Genomic DNA, 17,660 nt, shown 5'->3' with positions numbered 1-17,660 from the left:
CTTGGCCTGGATTGGCCGCTGTCGTGGACAGGATGCTGGGCTCGATGGACCCTTGGTCTTTTCCCAGTATGGCATTACTTATGTAGGTGGCAGGTGCAGGCGGACCTGAGCTGTGCTGAGGATAGACCCTCTAAGTGGCTGCGGGGTAACCCCAGGCAGGTGGCTAGGCATTTCATGACACATACCAATATTTATAATAAACCTTCCTCAATACTGATATAATTTAACTTCTGTTGGTTTAAGATGCTCCCTCACCTTTCTATGCTCTGTCAATTAGAACACAGAATTTCCAAGACACAACTTTGAGGATTAATAATTTATAATTTTGTTAACAAAAAGATACCACATTTCTTTTGGGCTATCTTGTAGTCAATACCTTATAATGGAATTTGCAATAAACAGCTTCCCCTTTAGCATTCACCAGCTTGAAAGTGTGGGATCCATAACCGTTCATGTGGCGATGCCCATTAGGAATCCCACGGTCACTGAATAGGAAGGAAACCTAAGCCAGAAAACAAAAAAAACAAAAAAACAAAAAAAAGAGTTCTCTCTACATTACATGCAATAGAATGATCATAAAGGTACACAAACGTGAAAGTTATTTTAGTGTCAAGTAGCAAGATCTAGTGTGCACAACTTCACTGCTCAACCCAGCAAGCAAAACTGAATATGGTTTTCAGTGCAAAGCATCAAGTTTATTTAAAGGCTTGGTATACAGCTTACGGGACATTCATCGAAGCGGTTTACATAGCATAACCTAATAGAGAAAGAGTAAGACAAAAACAATTCCATGGTATAGTAAAGTAGAGAGCAGTACAGAGTAAAGGAACAACATTAGGCTAGAGAAGGAGGGGTCAGCAAACAGGGGAGAAGGGGAGGGCCAAAGGAAAAGGAGGGATGCCATCATGCAGGGACAAACCAACCAGTGGATGCTAAGTGGCACAGAGATCAAAGGCCTGACTAAACTAATAAGCCTTAAATTTAGGCTTAAAAAGTGAAAGGGCTTTCCAGAGTTGTGGACCTATGGCAGTAAAGATATGCTTACGGATTGTGGCTTAAGGGATATGATGCAAAGAAGGGACCCAAAGTGCGCTCATAAAAGGTACAGGAAGAAGAGAATCATACACTTAGGATAGGCTTGAAAGAGCCAAGTGAAAATCTAGAAGATATAAAGTTTGGGAACCACTGCTTTGTTATGACACACCCAGCACTGGGTTCACTTCATCACAGCACACCATCGTCTCTCCACCCTCACCCCAGGCTTAGTTATTTCCTTCTCCTTGCATAATCACTTTCTCCTTTACCCTCTCCCCCTAAACCTTGCCCTAGCATATCACTTTCCTTTCCCTTCCCCACCCCAAGGCATTCATCATTCTTCCCAACCATCAAGAACAACATTTGTCTGCTTGTCTTCTGAAGCAAATTGGGCAACACTATAATAATGGGTGATTTCAATTACCCTGATATTGACTTGATAAATGTTACATCAGGGAGTACTAGGGAGGTAAAATTCCTAGACATAATAAACGACTGCTTCTTGGAGCACCTGGTCCACAAACCAACAAGAGGTACAGCTATTTTAGATCTAGTCCTTAGTGGAATGCAGGGCATAGCACGAGAGGTAACGGTGTTGGATCCGCTGGGAAACAGTGATCATAACATGATCAAATTTGAGCTGATATCTGGAGTGAAGTCACTAAGGAAATCTACTGTAGCAACATTTAATTTTCAACAGGACCACTACGATAAAATGAGGAAAATGGTTAAAAAGAAGATAAAAGGATCAGCCGCAAAGGTTAGGAATTTAAATCAGGCATAGACGTTTAAAAATACTATTTTGGAATCCCAGACTAGATGTACTCCACATTCACAAAGAGATCCTCCCATGTGTAAGGGAAATATTTCAACGCTGGGTTTTTACACCAGCTCAAAGTCACATATAGATTTTACAAAACTGTTTATTTCAGCCAGGGCTTTACGCAAGGGACTGAGGGTATTCATTCTCCTTAATTCATTTTTTTCCCTAAGTGTGTAGATTAGTAACATAGTAAGTGACGGCAGATAAAGACCTGAGTGGTCTATCCAGTCTGCACAACAGCCACATTTGTTATAATCAACAATGAATGTGATATTATTTACTTGGTCATGGTCTTTCTTTGGTATTTCTGAGACATAGACCATAGAAGAAGTCAGCCTAGCTCTGTCTTTATGTTCGAACTACTGGAGCTGTTTTCACATCCCACTACAGCCTATCCAAATCCATCTTGTCATTTTCAGGACAAAGACCGTAAAACTCTGCCCAGCACTGTCCTCACGTTTCAAACCACTGGAGTTTCCATCGAAGCTCTCTCCAGCTCACCCTAAACTAGATCGCCATATGTGGGACTCAGACTGTACAAAGCAGCCCAGGACACAGACTTAGTAGATGTAGCCAGAGTTCCCATCTAAGCACCACTTGACATGCAAACACATATGCAACCCCTTAAGTTTTGTTTTTTTTATATCATTTATTTTCTAGTTAGAGATCCTCTGTGTTCATCCCACGCCTTTTTGAACTCCATCACAGTTTCTTTTTTTCCACCACCTCCTTCGCCAGGGCATTCCAAGCGTCCACAACCCTCTCCGAGAAAAATAATTTTCTGAAATTACTCCTAAGTCTACCGTCCCGCAACCTTAATTCACATCCTCAAATTTTACCACTTTCCCTTCTCTGGAAAATATTTGTTTCTATATTAATACCTTTCAAGTATTTAAACATTTGTATCAAATCTACTACTACTACTTAACATTTCTAAAGCGCTACTAGGGTTACGCAGCGCTGTACAATTTTAACATGGAGTCCCTGCTCAAGGAGCTTACAATCACCTCTGTTTCTCCTTTTCTCCAGGGTACACATGTTCAGGTCAGCAAGTCTCTCCTCATATGTCTTGTAATGCAAATCCCATACCATTTTTGTAGCTTTTCTTTACACCGCTTTTAAGTCTTTTTACATCCTTAGCAAGATACGGCCTCCAAAACAACACAATACTCCAGGTGGGGCCTCACCAATGACGTGTATAGGCGCATCAACATCGCCTTTCTTCTGCTGGTTACACCTCTCTATACAGCCTAGCATCCTTCTGGCTATGGCCACTGCCTTATCACACTGTTTCGTTGCCTTCAGATCCTCAGATACTATCACCCCAAGATCCCTCTCCCCGTCCGTACATATCAGACTCTCACCGCCTAGCACATATGTCTCCCTTGGATTTCTACTCCCTAAGTGCGTCACGTTACACTTCTTTGCATTGAATTTTATGTTTTCCACTCCCTCCGGAGTGCCCACTCTATTACAAATCATCTTAGTATCGTCCGCAAAAAGGCAGAACTTACTTTTTCTAAACCTTTGGCAATGTCACTCACAAATATATTGAACAGAATCAGCCCCAGCACCAATCCCTGAGGCACTCCACTACTCACCTTTTCTTCCTCCAAGTGAATTCTATTAACCACCACCACCCTCTGGCGTCTGTAAACCAGTTCCTAATCCAGTTCACCACTCTGGGTCCTACTTGAATAAACTTCAAATGGCTGCTTCTGTTGCAATGACAGGAAGTTGCGTGTGCATTCCAGCAGGTATTTTAGAAAAGCCTCTGCACTGGCAAATCCATTTCTAAAATACCACAGAATTAAGCATGTGTCAACCTTCATCTCCAGATTGTATGTAAAACTGGGCTCAATCTAGACTAGTGGTTCCCAAACCTTTTCAGTTCACAGCACCCTTCGTGTCTAAGAAATGTTTTGCAGCACCCCCACCCCTCCCCCATGGGCCACACAGGTCTCCATCTTTTCTCTGCACAAATATGCTAGGATGTCCCTATAACCAACCTCTCCAAATGACACACTGATTACGATTTAAAACAAATTACTACTCACCTATGAAAAGTTATTCCGTTATTATACTTCCTCTTTGTACATCTGTATGCTGCACAAGCCAGCATGTTTAAAAATATAAGTGAGAATAAATAAAAGGTGCTACCAACAATAAAGAATGACAACTTGGATGCAGCAGCTCATAGGTTTGCTTGCTTTGTTTTGAATGGGAAGGGACTGACCTATTGGTTTCAACTTTTTGATTTCATCCCGTCTCCTGTTTTCATCCAACCTCCTTGGCAGTCACCTCACAGAGTCCCGAAGGCCATCTTCTCCCCCAAAAAACCAAAGGCGTGGCCACAGCAGCCTTCAGGCATACATTGTCGGCTCTGCTGGTCCTCTGCCCCCGCTGACATCAACTTCCAGTTCCGGGGGCAGAGGACCAGCAGAACTGACAGCACATGCTTGAAGGCTGCTGCAGCTTTCCACGCTATTTTTTGTTTTTCTGCCACTACTGTCTGCAGCAGTGGTTCAGGCGGGAGGAAGGTCGGGATTTACCGTGGCACCCCATAGAGTTTACTGCGGCGCACCAGGGCGCCGTAGCGCACAGTTTGGGAAATGCTTATCTACACAAATGAACTGCAGGTCAATAATTTACATTCCCAAGATTAGCAGAAAGTCACCCTTAATTTTGGCACTGAACCCATGGAGGGGCATAATCGAACGGGGTGCCCAAGTTTTCCTGAGGACGTCCTCGCAGGACGTCCCCGCAAAGGGGCGGGGAAACCCATATTATCGAAACAAGATAGGCGGCCATCTTTCGTTTCGATAATACGGTCGGGGACGCCCAAATCTCAACATTTAGGTCGCCCCTAGAGATGGTCGTCCCCGATTTTCGGCGATAATGGAAACCGAGGACGCCCATCTCAGAAACGAGCAAATCCAAGCCATTTGGTTGTGGGAGGAGCCAGCATTCGTAGTGCACTGGTCCCCCTCACATGCCAGGACACCAACCGGGCACCCTAGGGGGCACTGCAGTGAACTTCACAAATTGCTCACAGGTGCATAGCTCCCTTACCTTGTGCGCTGAGCCCCCCCAAAGCCCACTCCCCGCAACTGTACACCACTACCATAGCCCTTAGGGATGAAGGGGGGGCACCTAGATGTGGGTACAGTGGGTTTCTGGTGGGTTTTGGAGCACTCACATTTACCACCACAAGTATAACAGGTTGGGGGGGGGTGAGCCTCGGTCCGCCTGCCTGAAGTGCACTGCAGTACCCACTAAAACTGCTCCAGGGACCTGCATAGTGCTGTCAGAGAGAGCTGGGTATGACATTTGAGGCTGGCATAGAGGCTGGCACAAAATATTTTTAAAGTTTTCTTTTTAGGGTGGGAGGGGGTTATTGACCACTGGGGGATTAAGGGGAGGTTATCCCTGATTCCCTCCAGTGGTCATCTGGTCAGTTCGGGCACCTTTTTGAGGCTTGGTCGTAACAAAATATGGACCAATGGAAAAACACAAAAATTTGAAAGAGAGACCACGTTGAATAAATACTTGCAGTTTCAGCAGCAAAGGTTACCAATACAGGTACAGAGAAAAGCAGTATAGGAAAGTGTGTTTACTGCATTTCTGTGCAGTTCTATTTAGGACTGTGCTTTTGGATTGCCATTTGTCACCCTGCTACTCTAGCACCACCACTTCTGTGGTTTTCTACCTTCGCTGGTCCCATTTCTTAGTCTATTTTAACTTTTATAATACATTGTCCCTAAGACTGACCACATCCTCTCTTGAAAACTTTCCAGCATATAAGAGTGGATTCAGAGAAGCAAATCTGATAACTGCATAAATAACAGTCTCATGACTGCATTGGATTCATAGTAGAGGAAAGTACTCTAAATTACTTAATTCATGATGGAGAAGACTCATAAGATTATATATTAGCACTTCTTTTGCCTCAGAAAGAAAAGAACCACAGTAAAAATGTACATGCTAGTTGTACTAAAGACATATATGCTAACATTGCTCTTTTTAAGTTAGTGTCTGTGAAGTTAGCTGCTGTGGTCAGCGATTAAAAAAACATACACTGGATGTGGAAGTTAAAAAGTAGCCAGATATACAATACCATTATCTGGATAGTGGCTGGCACCAAATATCTGGATAAGGCGGTCAGCTTCAGAACTTATCCTGACAGTGGCAATATTCACTCTTATCTGGATAACGTAGGACAGCCACCTATCTGTCTTAAGTTATCTAGATAAGAATATCCACACAGCACTGAGGCGGTCTAAGGATATTACTATCCAGACAGTGCCTTTCAATATCCCAGTCAGCAGCACGTATCTAGAGAAGTGTTTTTGCATATTGACTCCTAAGAATCTACAGTTTCTCTGATTAAAGTCGGTTTTACTAACATACTAGAAAAAAAAGAGCCTACCTGGTGCAGGCATTCAGGACGAAGGGTCCAAAAGTCCCACACCATATCAGGATCCTTCAGGTGAGTCTGAGGGTTCCTCTTCTGGGTATGAATGAAGGAGGGGAACTATGAAATAAAATCATAACAAGAAGGTGAACATTAATGTATGCTAGTACCATTCTGCAAAGAACAAGGATGCATCATATGGTACCCTATATAAGGCTGAGCTCAAATTGACTGGCTCCATCATCTACCTGCTGGCTAGTGGGCATAACCCATTGACTCTGAACTGATCTCACTGAGACAATAAAGAATATTCATACTTGACATCCCTTGTGTTGGGCAATTCGGCATTACAGTACAGTCCGTTTTAAATTGTACATTTACTTTTATGGTGTATTTGTCAAATTTGTATGTATTTCTGGAACCTACCTAAACTGTAAGATAGAGAATACACATTTTTTACATAAACTACCCTCTGCACGTAACACAGACTGGAATAACATTAATACTGCTGCCAAGGTAAGGGTAATGGGGTAATTGGATTTCATATACCATCTTTCTGTGATACAATCAAAGTGGTTTTTATTTATTATAGGCAAGTACTTTCTCTGCCCCTGGTGGGCTCACAATCTAGGTTTTATACCTGGGGGCAATGGAGGGTTAAAGTGACTTGACCCAGTTACAAGGAGCTGCAGTGGGAAGAGTTACAAGGAGCTGCAGTGGGAATTGAACCTGGTTCTCCAGGCTGTCAATCCACTGCACTAACCACTAGCCTACTCCTCCACAATACCTGCTTGTAAAATAAAAAACAAAATACTGCAACATTAGACAAACAGATTTGTTTTGAAAATCACTTTGCTGATAGCACCTTGTTCCTAACAGTGGTAAATGACAACATAGTCAAAAGTGATATTTTTGCATTATTCTTCAGAATGTCTGAGCTCAAACAGGGTGATATTTAACAGAAATAGCATGCATCCAGTCTCCTACTGACCAAAAGAGGGTCTCTGATAAAGAAGATGGGTGTGTTGTTTCCAGTGAGGTCCCAGTTCCCATCATCTGTGTAGAGCTTCACTGCAAACCCTCGAGGGTCACGGACAGTGTCAGCTGAGCCAGATTCTCCAGCTGTAAACAAAGACAAATACACATCTAATCAGTTTTAACGCTCCCCCTCAATATATAGAAATCATCCTCCCAACACAATAAAAGGACTCGGAGCTGTTTGAAATCAAAGTCAGCCAGATATTTACCAGATTGGATTTTCACCTAGCATCCTGCGAAACAATGTAGTTGAAATGTCACAGGTATAAAATCCAGACACTAAGAGGCCCTTTTACTAACCTGTGGTAAACACTAATGCATTCTTACCACAGGTTAAAATCCGCTACTATACGGTGCGCGTTCAGGTGTTCCACGGCAGTTTTGTGTTCGTCGTGCATTACTGTGCACTAACAGGCAGATGATCAAAAAGCCCCGCACTGTTCCAAACAGCACTCTAAAATAGCGCTGGAACAGCGCGGGGCACTATTAGACCTATGATCAGAGATAATGCATGCAAATTTAAGCAGCACAATTATCTCTGATTATGGGGTAGAAGTGCGGGAGAATTGTGCCGGAGCATGCGCTCAGCACAATCCTCCCGCACTTGTTTGACAGGTCTGGGCTGGAGACCAATGAAAAGAGCACGCCCATCTTTAAATCGGAAGATGGAAGTCCTCAACTGCCCTGTTGCAGGGATGGCCAAATTTCAAGGGGGTGTCGGAGGCATAGCGACGGGGCAGTTGAGGACGTCCAAAATTTGGATGTTTCTGTGACGGGGCAGTAGAGGACGTCCAAATTTTGGACGTTTCTGCAATGGGCAGTTAAGGGCGTCCAAACAAAAAAAACAGCACCATGGGCCTTTACAAATTGCCTGTAACTGATTAGCACGTGGTTAGTACAAGAGCACTTACCGCCCAGTAAACAGGTTTTGGTAAAGTATATTGGGGCTGGGGCTGGCTGTGTTTACCTCAGGCTCCTGCAATTTAGATTAAGTAATGCACTTTTGGCTTATTTACAACTAACACCTTTACAGACTTCTGCTCAGTCTGCGTTGAGGCACCAGTCCTCAATTTAACTTCAAACTTCTTTCATTTATTTGGCTGGAGGAAGGAAACTTATCTTCCCTTCATATTACAAAGGACTTTCTCATGTCCTGTGATCTAAGCTGGATCGGTATTTACATCTAACGCTCCTCCTGGACAACAAAGAAAAGCATACAGCAACCTGCATCAACTGGACCATCCAAGGATATCGGAACCAGAAACAATGAAATGCAAACCTACAATCCGTGAGTTGAAGTTTTATTTTAACTACATAAGCATTTCTAAGATTCTGAATCTGTTACATTCCATTAAAACTAAAGTCCACCATCAACCTCCTCTGCATTAAAAATTCACATAGAAGTGGTAAGTATAGCCATTTGTTTCTCTATTACTAAAATTCAGGCCTGGTCTGAATTCACAACTTTAAAAAGCAGTTGATTATTTTAAGCTTAATCCTATATTGCCAACTAGTAAAACTGCTAATCCACAGGGTGGCCTGCAGTGCCACCCAGTGAAATTTGTCTAACTAGCTTCTGACACAAAGAATGTGCCTTGGTCTGGCAGACCAAGAGACATCAGGGATCCCAGTGGTGTGTGGGAGAGGAAACTATAATCCCCACCAACCAAAGAGAAGGCAAAAGTGCAACAGGTCAAACACCTTCATAACAGGACTTAAAAGATCACCTCATTGCCACACAAAAGCTACCACCAGCACCCCCAGACCACCCTTGGGAACTATAGGACTGGGGAATGCCAGATCAGCTGCAAAGAAATCCTCAGTGATCAATGATGTCATACATGAACAGTATCTTGACATCCTAGGAATAAGTGAAACCTGGCTAGATGAAAGTGTGTGTGGGGGGGGGGGGGGGGGGGGGGGGGTTACTACTGGTTGAACTATGCCCAACAGGTTTCAATATCCAACATCAACCAAGCCCAGAAAGACGGGGTACAGGAGTAGCATTCTTGATCTGGGATACACTCAAACTGCGCAGAATCTCCATCCCCCAGCTAAATGAATCAGAATCTCTTTTAATCAAGAGGAGAAACCAATCTGGCTACTCATGGTATACTGAGTACTTCATAACACATTATCTGTGCAAGAAATCCTAGACCTGATTACACAAGTGACCCTGAATTACCCTAGGATAGTGATCATGGGAGATTTCAATTTACACATCAAATCCCCAGATACCACCACAGCTACCTTTCTGAACAAGATGACAGCATTAGGATTTACACAAGTGATCAATTCTCCAACCCACGAAAAAGGGTCACATGCTAGATATTCTACAAAAGGGGTTTACATCCCAGAATTCTGGGATAGCAGTATTGAAATAACACCCCTATCATGGTCAGACCATTTTCTAATTAAATTTTCCCTAAGTGACCACCTGAAAAATGGCACCTCCCAGAGTTTGGAAGGAGATCAGAGACAAAAAAAAAAAAAAAGCTGACCATTGAGACTTTCCTAGACGCTCTGGACTATCCATATGTGGATGAAAAGACAATTAGTGTCAGAACAGGTTGACATTTACATAAGTACATAAGTAATGCCATACTGGGAAAAGACCAAGGGTCCATCGAGCCCAGCATCCTGTCCACGACAGCGGCCAATCCAGGCCAAGGGCACCTGGCAAGCTTCCCAAACGTACAAACATTCTATACATGTTATTCCTGGAATTTTGGAGTTTTCCAAGTCTGTTTAGTAGCGGTTTATGGACTTGTCCTTTAGGAAACCGTCCAACCCCTTTTTAAACTCTGCTAAGCTAATCGCCTTCACCACTTTCTCCGGCAACGAATTCCAGAGTTTAATTACACGTTGGGTGAAGAAAACTTTCTCCGATTTGTTTTAAATTTACTACACTGTAGTTTCATCGCATGCCCCCTAGTCCTAGTATTTTTGGAAAGTGTGAACAGACGCTTCACATCCACCTGTTCCACTCCACTCATTATTTTATATACCTCTATCATGTCTCCCCTCAGCCGTCTCTTCTCCAAGCTGTATAGCCCTAGCCTCCTTAGTCTTTCTTCATAGGGAAGTCGTCCCATCCCCGCTATCATTTTAGTTGCCCTTCGCTGCACCTTTTCCAATTCTACTATATCTTTCTTGAGATGTGGAGACCAGAATTGAACACAATACTCAAGGTGCGGTCGCACCATGGAGCGATACAACGGCATTATAACATCCTCACACCTGTTTTCCATACCTTTCCTGATAATACCCAACATTCTATTCGCTTTCTTAGCCGCAGCAGCACACTGAGCAGAAGGTTTCAGTGTGTTATCGACGACGACACCCAGATCCCTTTCTTGGTCCGTAACTCCTAAAGTGGAACCTTGCATGACGTAGCTATAATTCGGGTTCTTTTTTCCCACATGCATCACCTTGCACTTGCTCACATTAAACATCATCTGCCATTTAGCCGCCCAGTCTCCCAGTCTCGTAAGGTCCTCTTGTAATTTTTCACAATCCTGTCGCGATTTAACGACTTTGAATAACTTTGTGTCATCAGCAAATTTAATTACCTCGCTAGTTACTCCCATCGCTAAATCATTTATAAATATATTAAAAAGCAGCGGTCCTAGCACAGACCCCTGAGGAACCCCACTAACTACCCTTCTCCATTGTGAATACTGCCCATTTAACCCCACTCTCTGTTTCCTATCCTTCAACCAGTTTTTAATCCACAATAGGACATTTCCTCCTATCCCATGACCCTCCAATTTCCTCTGTAGCCTTTCATGAGGTACCTTGTCAAATGCCTTTTGAAAATCCAGATACACAATATCAACCGACTCCCCTTTGTCCACATGTTTGTTCACTCCTTCAAAGAATTGAAGTAAATTGGTCAGGCAAGATTTCCCCACACAAAAGCCATGCTGACTTGGTCTCAGTAATCCATGTCCTCGGATGTGCTCTGTAATTTTGTTTTTGATAATAGCCTCTACCATTTTCCCCGGCACCGACGTCAGACTCACCGGTCTATAATTTCCCGGATCTCCCCTGGAGCCTTTTTTAAAAATGGGCGTTACATTGGCCACCCTCCAATCTTCTGGTACCACGCTCGATTTTAAGGATAAGTTGCATATCACTAGCAGTAGCTCCGCAAGCTCGTTTTTCAGTTCTATCAGTACTCTAGGATGAATACCATCCGGTCCAGGAGATTTGCTACTCTTCAGTTTGCCGAACTGCCCCATTACGTCCTACAGGTTTACCGTGAAGTCAGTAAGTTTCTCAGACTCGTCCGCTTGAAATACCATTTCTGACACCGGTATCCCACCGGAATACACACTTAGCCAAGACCTTAGAGAAAACGGCACCACTAAAAAACGTCTTATGCCCCACTCACAAATACTCACCTTGCTTTTCTCCAGAACTTTGGATCCTGAAACACAAAGGACAGAAACTAGAAAGGAGATGGCGTAAATCTTGCTAAACTAAAGGACGCACATGACAAACTATCGCCAAGCCTTAACAACCACCAAAAAATATATATATATATTTCTCTCAATGCATTGCACAGGCTGCCAATTCAACCAAGCAGCAGCTGTTCAGTAAACAACCTAATGAAACCCCTACAACAGAACCAGCTTGCCCAGTCAAACCTGAACTGCAATGATTTTGCTGCATACTTTGCCAACAAAATTAAGTCTCCGCCAGGCAATCCCACCCAGCCTCCAACCAGTTAACCAGGAGTGCACAAACTTGTCCCCTCCGTACAAAGACATATGAGACACTTTTAACCCAATAACAGAGGAGAGCCTTGATAAAATCCTAAGAGACCTATGACCAACTACCTGCTCCCTCGACCCCTGCCCATCAGAGAGTGCAGCAGGCAAGTATGGGCCTCACAGAAGGTGGCACTAAAATTGGTAATAGGTAACTACCAACAGCATTGAAAAGGGCAGTGGTTTACCCTTTGCTAAAGAAAAACAACCCTGACCATGACAAACTTCAAAATTACTGGCCAGTATCCAACATCCCATTTCTAGGGAAACTTATAGAACAAAAAGTCTGTGTTCAACTCAATGACTGGCTAGAAGAGAGAAAACTGGCTACATCCATGTCAACAATCTGGATTCAGACCCAGTTACAGAACAGAAACGGTCCTCGTATCCCTACTAGATGATCTAGTACCGAGACAGGGGATTTGCCTCGGTGTTAACACTGCTAGATTTCTCAGCAGCTTTTGACACTGTGGATCATGATATGCAAGCACAACTGGCAGAAACAGGTATCAATGGAACCGTACTTGCGTGGTTCAGATCCTATCGGACAGGCAACAATCCATAATATTTGGCAGCACCTCATCACCACCATGGGCACTGACCTGTGGGGTACCACACGCACTGATACGGTCACCTATTCTGCTCAATATCTACCTCAAGCTACTAGGCGAGCTGGACACTCAGTTCTACATCTACACGGATGATGTGCAGCTACTCATACCCACTGAACCTGACTTACTACAGCCCTGAATAAACTGATTACCTCTCTAACATCAATTCAAGAATTAGATTGTAAGCTCCTTGAGCAGGGACTGTCCTTCCATGTTAAATTGTACAGCGCTGCGTAACCCTAGTAGCGCTTTAGAAATGTCAAGTAGTAGTAGTAGTTAAGCACGACAAACTTTGCCTGAACCTAAGTAAAACTGATCTTCTCTGGGTCCCTAACACATGTGGACACGTACCCAACATCAAAATCTGTTTTGGGAAGTACAAATTCCCCCTGAAATCACAAGTCAGGAACCTTGGAATACAACACTTACTCTAATTTCCCAAATACAAGCAACCTTCAAGAGCTGCTTCTACTATTTACGACAACTACGGCTGCCTTTCTCCTTACATTGAAAAGGAAAACCTTATCCAAGATGTGCATGCCACAACAACATCAATGAGCTCGAAACTGGTCTGACCACAAAGGGTCTGCACCAGCTCCAACTGATTCAGAAAGCCCCAGCAACAGTCATAGAAGGTTGCAAGCAACGTGACCACAGTCACACCATTTTTGCAAAAACTTCATTGGCTACCAGTACAATGCAGGGCTAAATTTAAAATTTTATGTCTGATCTTCAGGGCCCAAGGAAATGTCCCCAAGTACTTGAAGAACAGGATGACCCTCTACACACCTCCAAGGACACTAATGTCCTCCCAAGGGGTATTTCTAACCACACCCTCTCCAAAAGACATTACACAATGTGATACCCGCAAGCGAGCCTTCTCCGGAGTAGCCCCCACATACTGGAATGAACTCCCTGAAAGGCTCTCTTAACACAAGACTATCTCTACTTCAGGAAGCAGATGAAAGCTTGGCTGTTCAACCAGGCCTTTAATGGAAGAAGTAACTAACTTCTTAGTCTCAAACACATACACAAAGAGTGACACAGACTGCACATACTGCAGCAGGACATGTTTATCCACTCCTATCCTAGCTGAGGTAACATTAAATCATCTCTCTGATCTCATGTGCAACTTTCTTTAAATTAATCCCCTTATTTTCTAACTCCTTTTACTCTCTTACCTACCTATATGTTCCATCTTTGCTTATATCCTATGCTATCTATTAAAATATTCTATTACATATTGTGTTGACACTGTAAGTAGTATACTTTGCCATACTTTGTATTATTTGAATAGTTTTACTGCTGTAATTGTCTATTACTTATGTTTGATTTATTCTTACTGTACACCGCCTTCAGTGAATTCTTTCAAAAAGGCACTAACTAAATAAGGGCTCTTGCACTAATGGCCACGTTCTAATTGGGAAATTAGCGCATGGCCATTAACTGAAGAAACGGAAAATGCGGTCATTTTACAGCCATGCTAAAACTGGCCTCAGAATGCAGGGAAGCTCTGCGCTACCGATATCGCAGCCCACTTTTAGCGTGCAACTTAATAAAGGGCTCCTAAGTGTGATTACTTGGTAGATATCTTATTTCAGCACACCTTAAACCTACATTTCTGCTGAAGTAAGGATACTCTAGAATTAGCAACCATTGCTAACTACGTACTACTCAAACCAGAAAGAGGTGAAAGCCAAGAACTGCATTGTGATCTCACCTACAGTGGAGAATCTTATGGCAATGGGCGTTCTTTTCCCAATGTGCTCAAACACCTTAGCTTTTGTGTATTTTGTGATGTCATGTGTCACTTCTAAATAACCAAACGCTCCTAGGAGGGAGAAAGAAAAAAAAAAAAGCAAATCTCTTATTTTCAATGAATATAAAATTTTAAACAATTTAAAAGCAAACTGAACTACGGTAAAAACCAAGGGGCCTATTTTCAGTAATGCATATTTAGTTAAAATTACCCAGTTAACTTAGGGGCTCATTTTCAAAGCACTTAGCCTTTCAAAGTTCCATAGAAACCTATGGAACTTTGGAAGGCTAAGTGCTTTGAAAATATGCCTCTTTGTGGCCTTTTTATTATATAAAAGAGTGTTAAACCCTACAACAAGCCTAGGGGGAAATCAATAAACGACATCTAAAGTTAGGCACCAAGATGGTTCAAGCTATGCTAGCATTCTGGTAAAGGGTGCTCTACGTGGAACAACCTTTATCAAATACTAGCTTAGGGTGCATTTCATATCTAATTTTGGGCATGAGTATTTATACCTGCCAAAAGCAGGTATAAATGCTCACGCCCAGCTTATGGCAGTTAAGTACCCCAGTGCAAGTATTCTATAACATCATACCTAATTTCTGGGAACACCCCCGACTTGCCCATGCCCCTCTTATGGCTACACCCCCTTTGGTGTTGCACGCCATGAACTTTAGGTGCGTATTATAGAATTGGGCGTAGGACAGATCCGTGCATAAGTCTTAATTACTTCCAATTAAGTACTTGTTAAAACCAATCATTGATCTCCACCTAATTTGCTAGTTAATTTACGCATGGATCTGTGACTTGTGCCGAACTTGCAACCTATACGAGAAAACGCCGACAGCTAAACACAGAGCATTTTGCGCTCAATTCCCTTTTTCTGTCTGTTAACTGTGCAATTGGGGGGGGGGGGGAGATGCATGTCATGGGCAGGGAATGGGCGTGGTAGCATTATCCAGCTAGTGTGTTCTGATTAGCACGTGCTAACTGGATAAATCTAACAATGTGGGAGCACTTAGCGCCTCCTGTATAGGAGGTAGTAAGTGCTTCCACATCAATTTTTTTGCAGGTCTTGCACACTAATGGAAAAATTTGCATGGAATCTGCAAGAATAAAAAAGCCCTATTTTACAGCCACATAAAAAATGAGATTAGCACACAGGAATGTCCCACATTAAAAAACACCATTAGCCCATTTTTAACCGCTTAAGGACTGGGAGTGAAGATCACAGACTTTACAGGTGAAAATGGATAGTGCGAAAGACTTGAAGATGGGAACAAAACAAAAGTACAGTGAAACTCCACAACTAGGCAGGAAATCCTACCTGCCCCCTTGGCATGTACAACCCTCTCAGGGATCCTTTCTCGATCAAAATGAGCCATTTCATCGGTAAAAACCACATCCTGCACCAGAAGAGGACCTCGAGGCCCTACAGTGAAAGCATTGAGCTTGTCTGAAATAGGGATCCCAGCTCCAGTTGTCAGAGCATCAGGTTTCTAAACAGACACACAATCAACCAAAATAATTTATTATGCTAATATAAAATCAAATGGCAAATAATTAAGAAAATTAAACTGAGTACAATGAAATAACTGATCAAAGTTCAAGTAAGCAATTTTTAAGATGCAACGTTGGATGAGATGTTGAATTCTGCCACATCTATACTTTTTTATATAGTTACCAGATACATAAGTAATAATGACAGGCGACGAAAGACAAAAAGGTATCAGGTTGTGCTACATTCTTCAAACGTACCCAACTACCTGTTTCAAGGCTTCACTGGCCCCGATTTATAGTCTTAGATTAGTAAAAGAGAACAAGGAATATTTTATTTTCATGTATTTTTGGACTAAAACACAATTTAAGAGAAAGCAGGCGTTACATTCAGGTACACTAGGTATTCCCTAGTCCCCAAAGGGCTCACAATCTAAGGGCCCGTTTACTAAAGTGCATTAACATTTTTAGCGCATACACAAAATTAGCGTGCGCAGTGTAGGCGCCCATAGGAATATCGTGGGTGCCTACACAGTTGGCGTGAGCTAATGGTTAGCACACGCTAAAAACGATAACTTGCCTCTAAGTGTGGCTTAGTAAACAGGGCCCTAAGTCTGTATCCGAGCAGGAACTGCTCAAGATCACAAGGAGGAATCTGAACCCTGGCTTCCCTGGTTCTCAGCCCACTGGTCTAATCATTAGACTACTCCTCCATTCCAAGAGTCAACATAACCATTCACAATTTAAAAATCAGTTTCTCTCTTTAATGGTTTACGTTGTGTTACCAGCATTAGTGCATGTGTCACAAACAATTATGCAATTAAAATTTTTAATCAAAATGCAGCCCTAGTAATAATCTCTCAAGCAATATGATTGGCCAAACATTCATAAGCTTTAAAATTTTATTGCAAAATCATCCACAAACGTTGCTTTTGCATTTAAGTATTTTTAAATGTTAAATTCCCTGCAGTCATTAGTGAAATATTCTAACACCTATGAAGCAACTGTACAAGAATGATGCCTGCTAATCCAGGGAAATGAGTGGACAATTGCCCTTAAATTCATAAATTTGGAACAAATGAAATAATTTTAAGTGCTAATAGCATTTTAAAATCCTTAGAGGGAACTAAACCTTGTTTATTATTACTATTATCCAAATTTCTTTTATGTGAGGTACTCAACGCTATTTTGACTAAAGATAACCTGTTAAAATTAGTACATGATTTCATTACCAGCAGGTTGAATTATTTTAACTCATTATTAATTGGCTCTAGTAAAGCTAATTTAACAAACACTTCAGTTAGTACAAAATACGGCTGTGTACCATATTACTGCAGCCAAAAAAAAAAAAAAGAGCATATGACACCTATTTTGTATTAACTGCTTTGGCTGCCAGTCTCTAAAAGTATAGATTGCAAGGTACTGTGTTTAGTCTATAAAGTCCTGAATGTATGCAATCCTTTATATCTTTCCAGAAAAGATATCTAAGTATTCTCTTTCGCAGGCATTGTGTTCTTCGCGAAAAGGACTTCTTCAATTATCTAGACTTGATGTTATCAAACTATCGTCAACCAGGAAGCGGGTTCTTTTCATATGTTGGACCTTGTTTATGGAATTTTTGGTTAGATAGTTTCATTTCTTCTTCTTATGCTCATAAACTTTTGAAGAATTTATTGTTCCAGCAATATTATATACAATTAAGGTTTAT

At 42.2% G+C, this 17,660-nt stretch overlaps 1 protein-coding gene across 1 annotated transcript in view; it reads right to left on the bottom strand.

The window, feature by feature from the left end:
* The window catches only part of LOC115468787 (catalase-like), a 65,420-nt gene that overhangs the window by 28,126 nt on the left and 19,634 nt on the right, over positions 1-17,660 (bottom strand). Inside the window, exons 2-6 of the mRNA XM_030200783.1 lie at positions 15,783-15,954; positions 14,417-14,527; positions 7,264-7,394; positions 6,288-6,392; positions 377-502 (exon numbers count right to left, since the gene is read on the bottom strand). Coding sequence (XP_030056643.1) covers positions 377-502; positions 6,288-6,392; positions 7,264-7,394; positions 14,417-14,527; positions 15,783-15,954 — 645 coding nt within the window. The remainder of the gene's footprint in view (positions 1-376; positions 503-6,287; positions 6,393-7,263; positions 7,395-14,416; positions 14,528-15,782; positions 15,955-17,660) is intronic.

This window comes from Microcaecilia unicolor, chromosome 4, assembly GCF_901765095.1.
Source record: "Microcaecilia unicolor chromosome 4, aMicUni1.1, whole genome shotgun sequence".
In the NCBI taxonomy this organism is placed as follows: Eukaryota; Metazoa; Chordata; class Amphibia; order Gymnophiona; family Siphonopidae; genus Microcaecilia; species Microcaecilia unicolor.
This window is presented reverse-complemented; position numbering and strand designations above follow the sequence as displayed.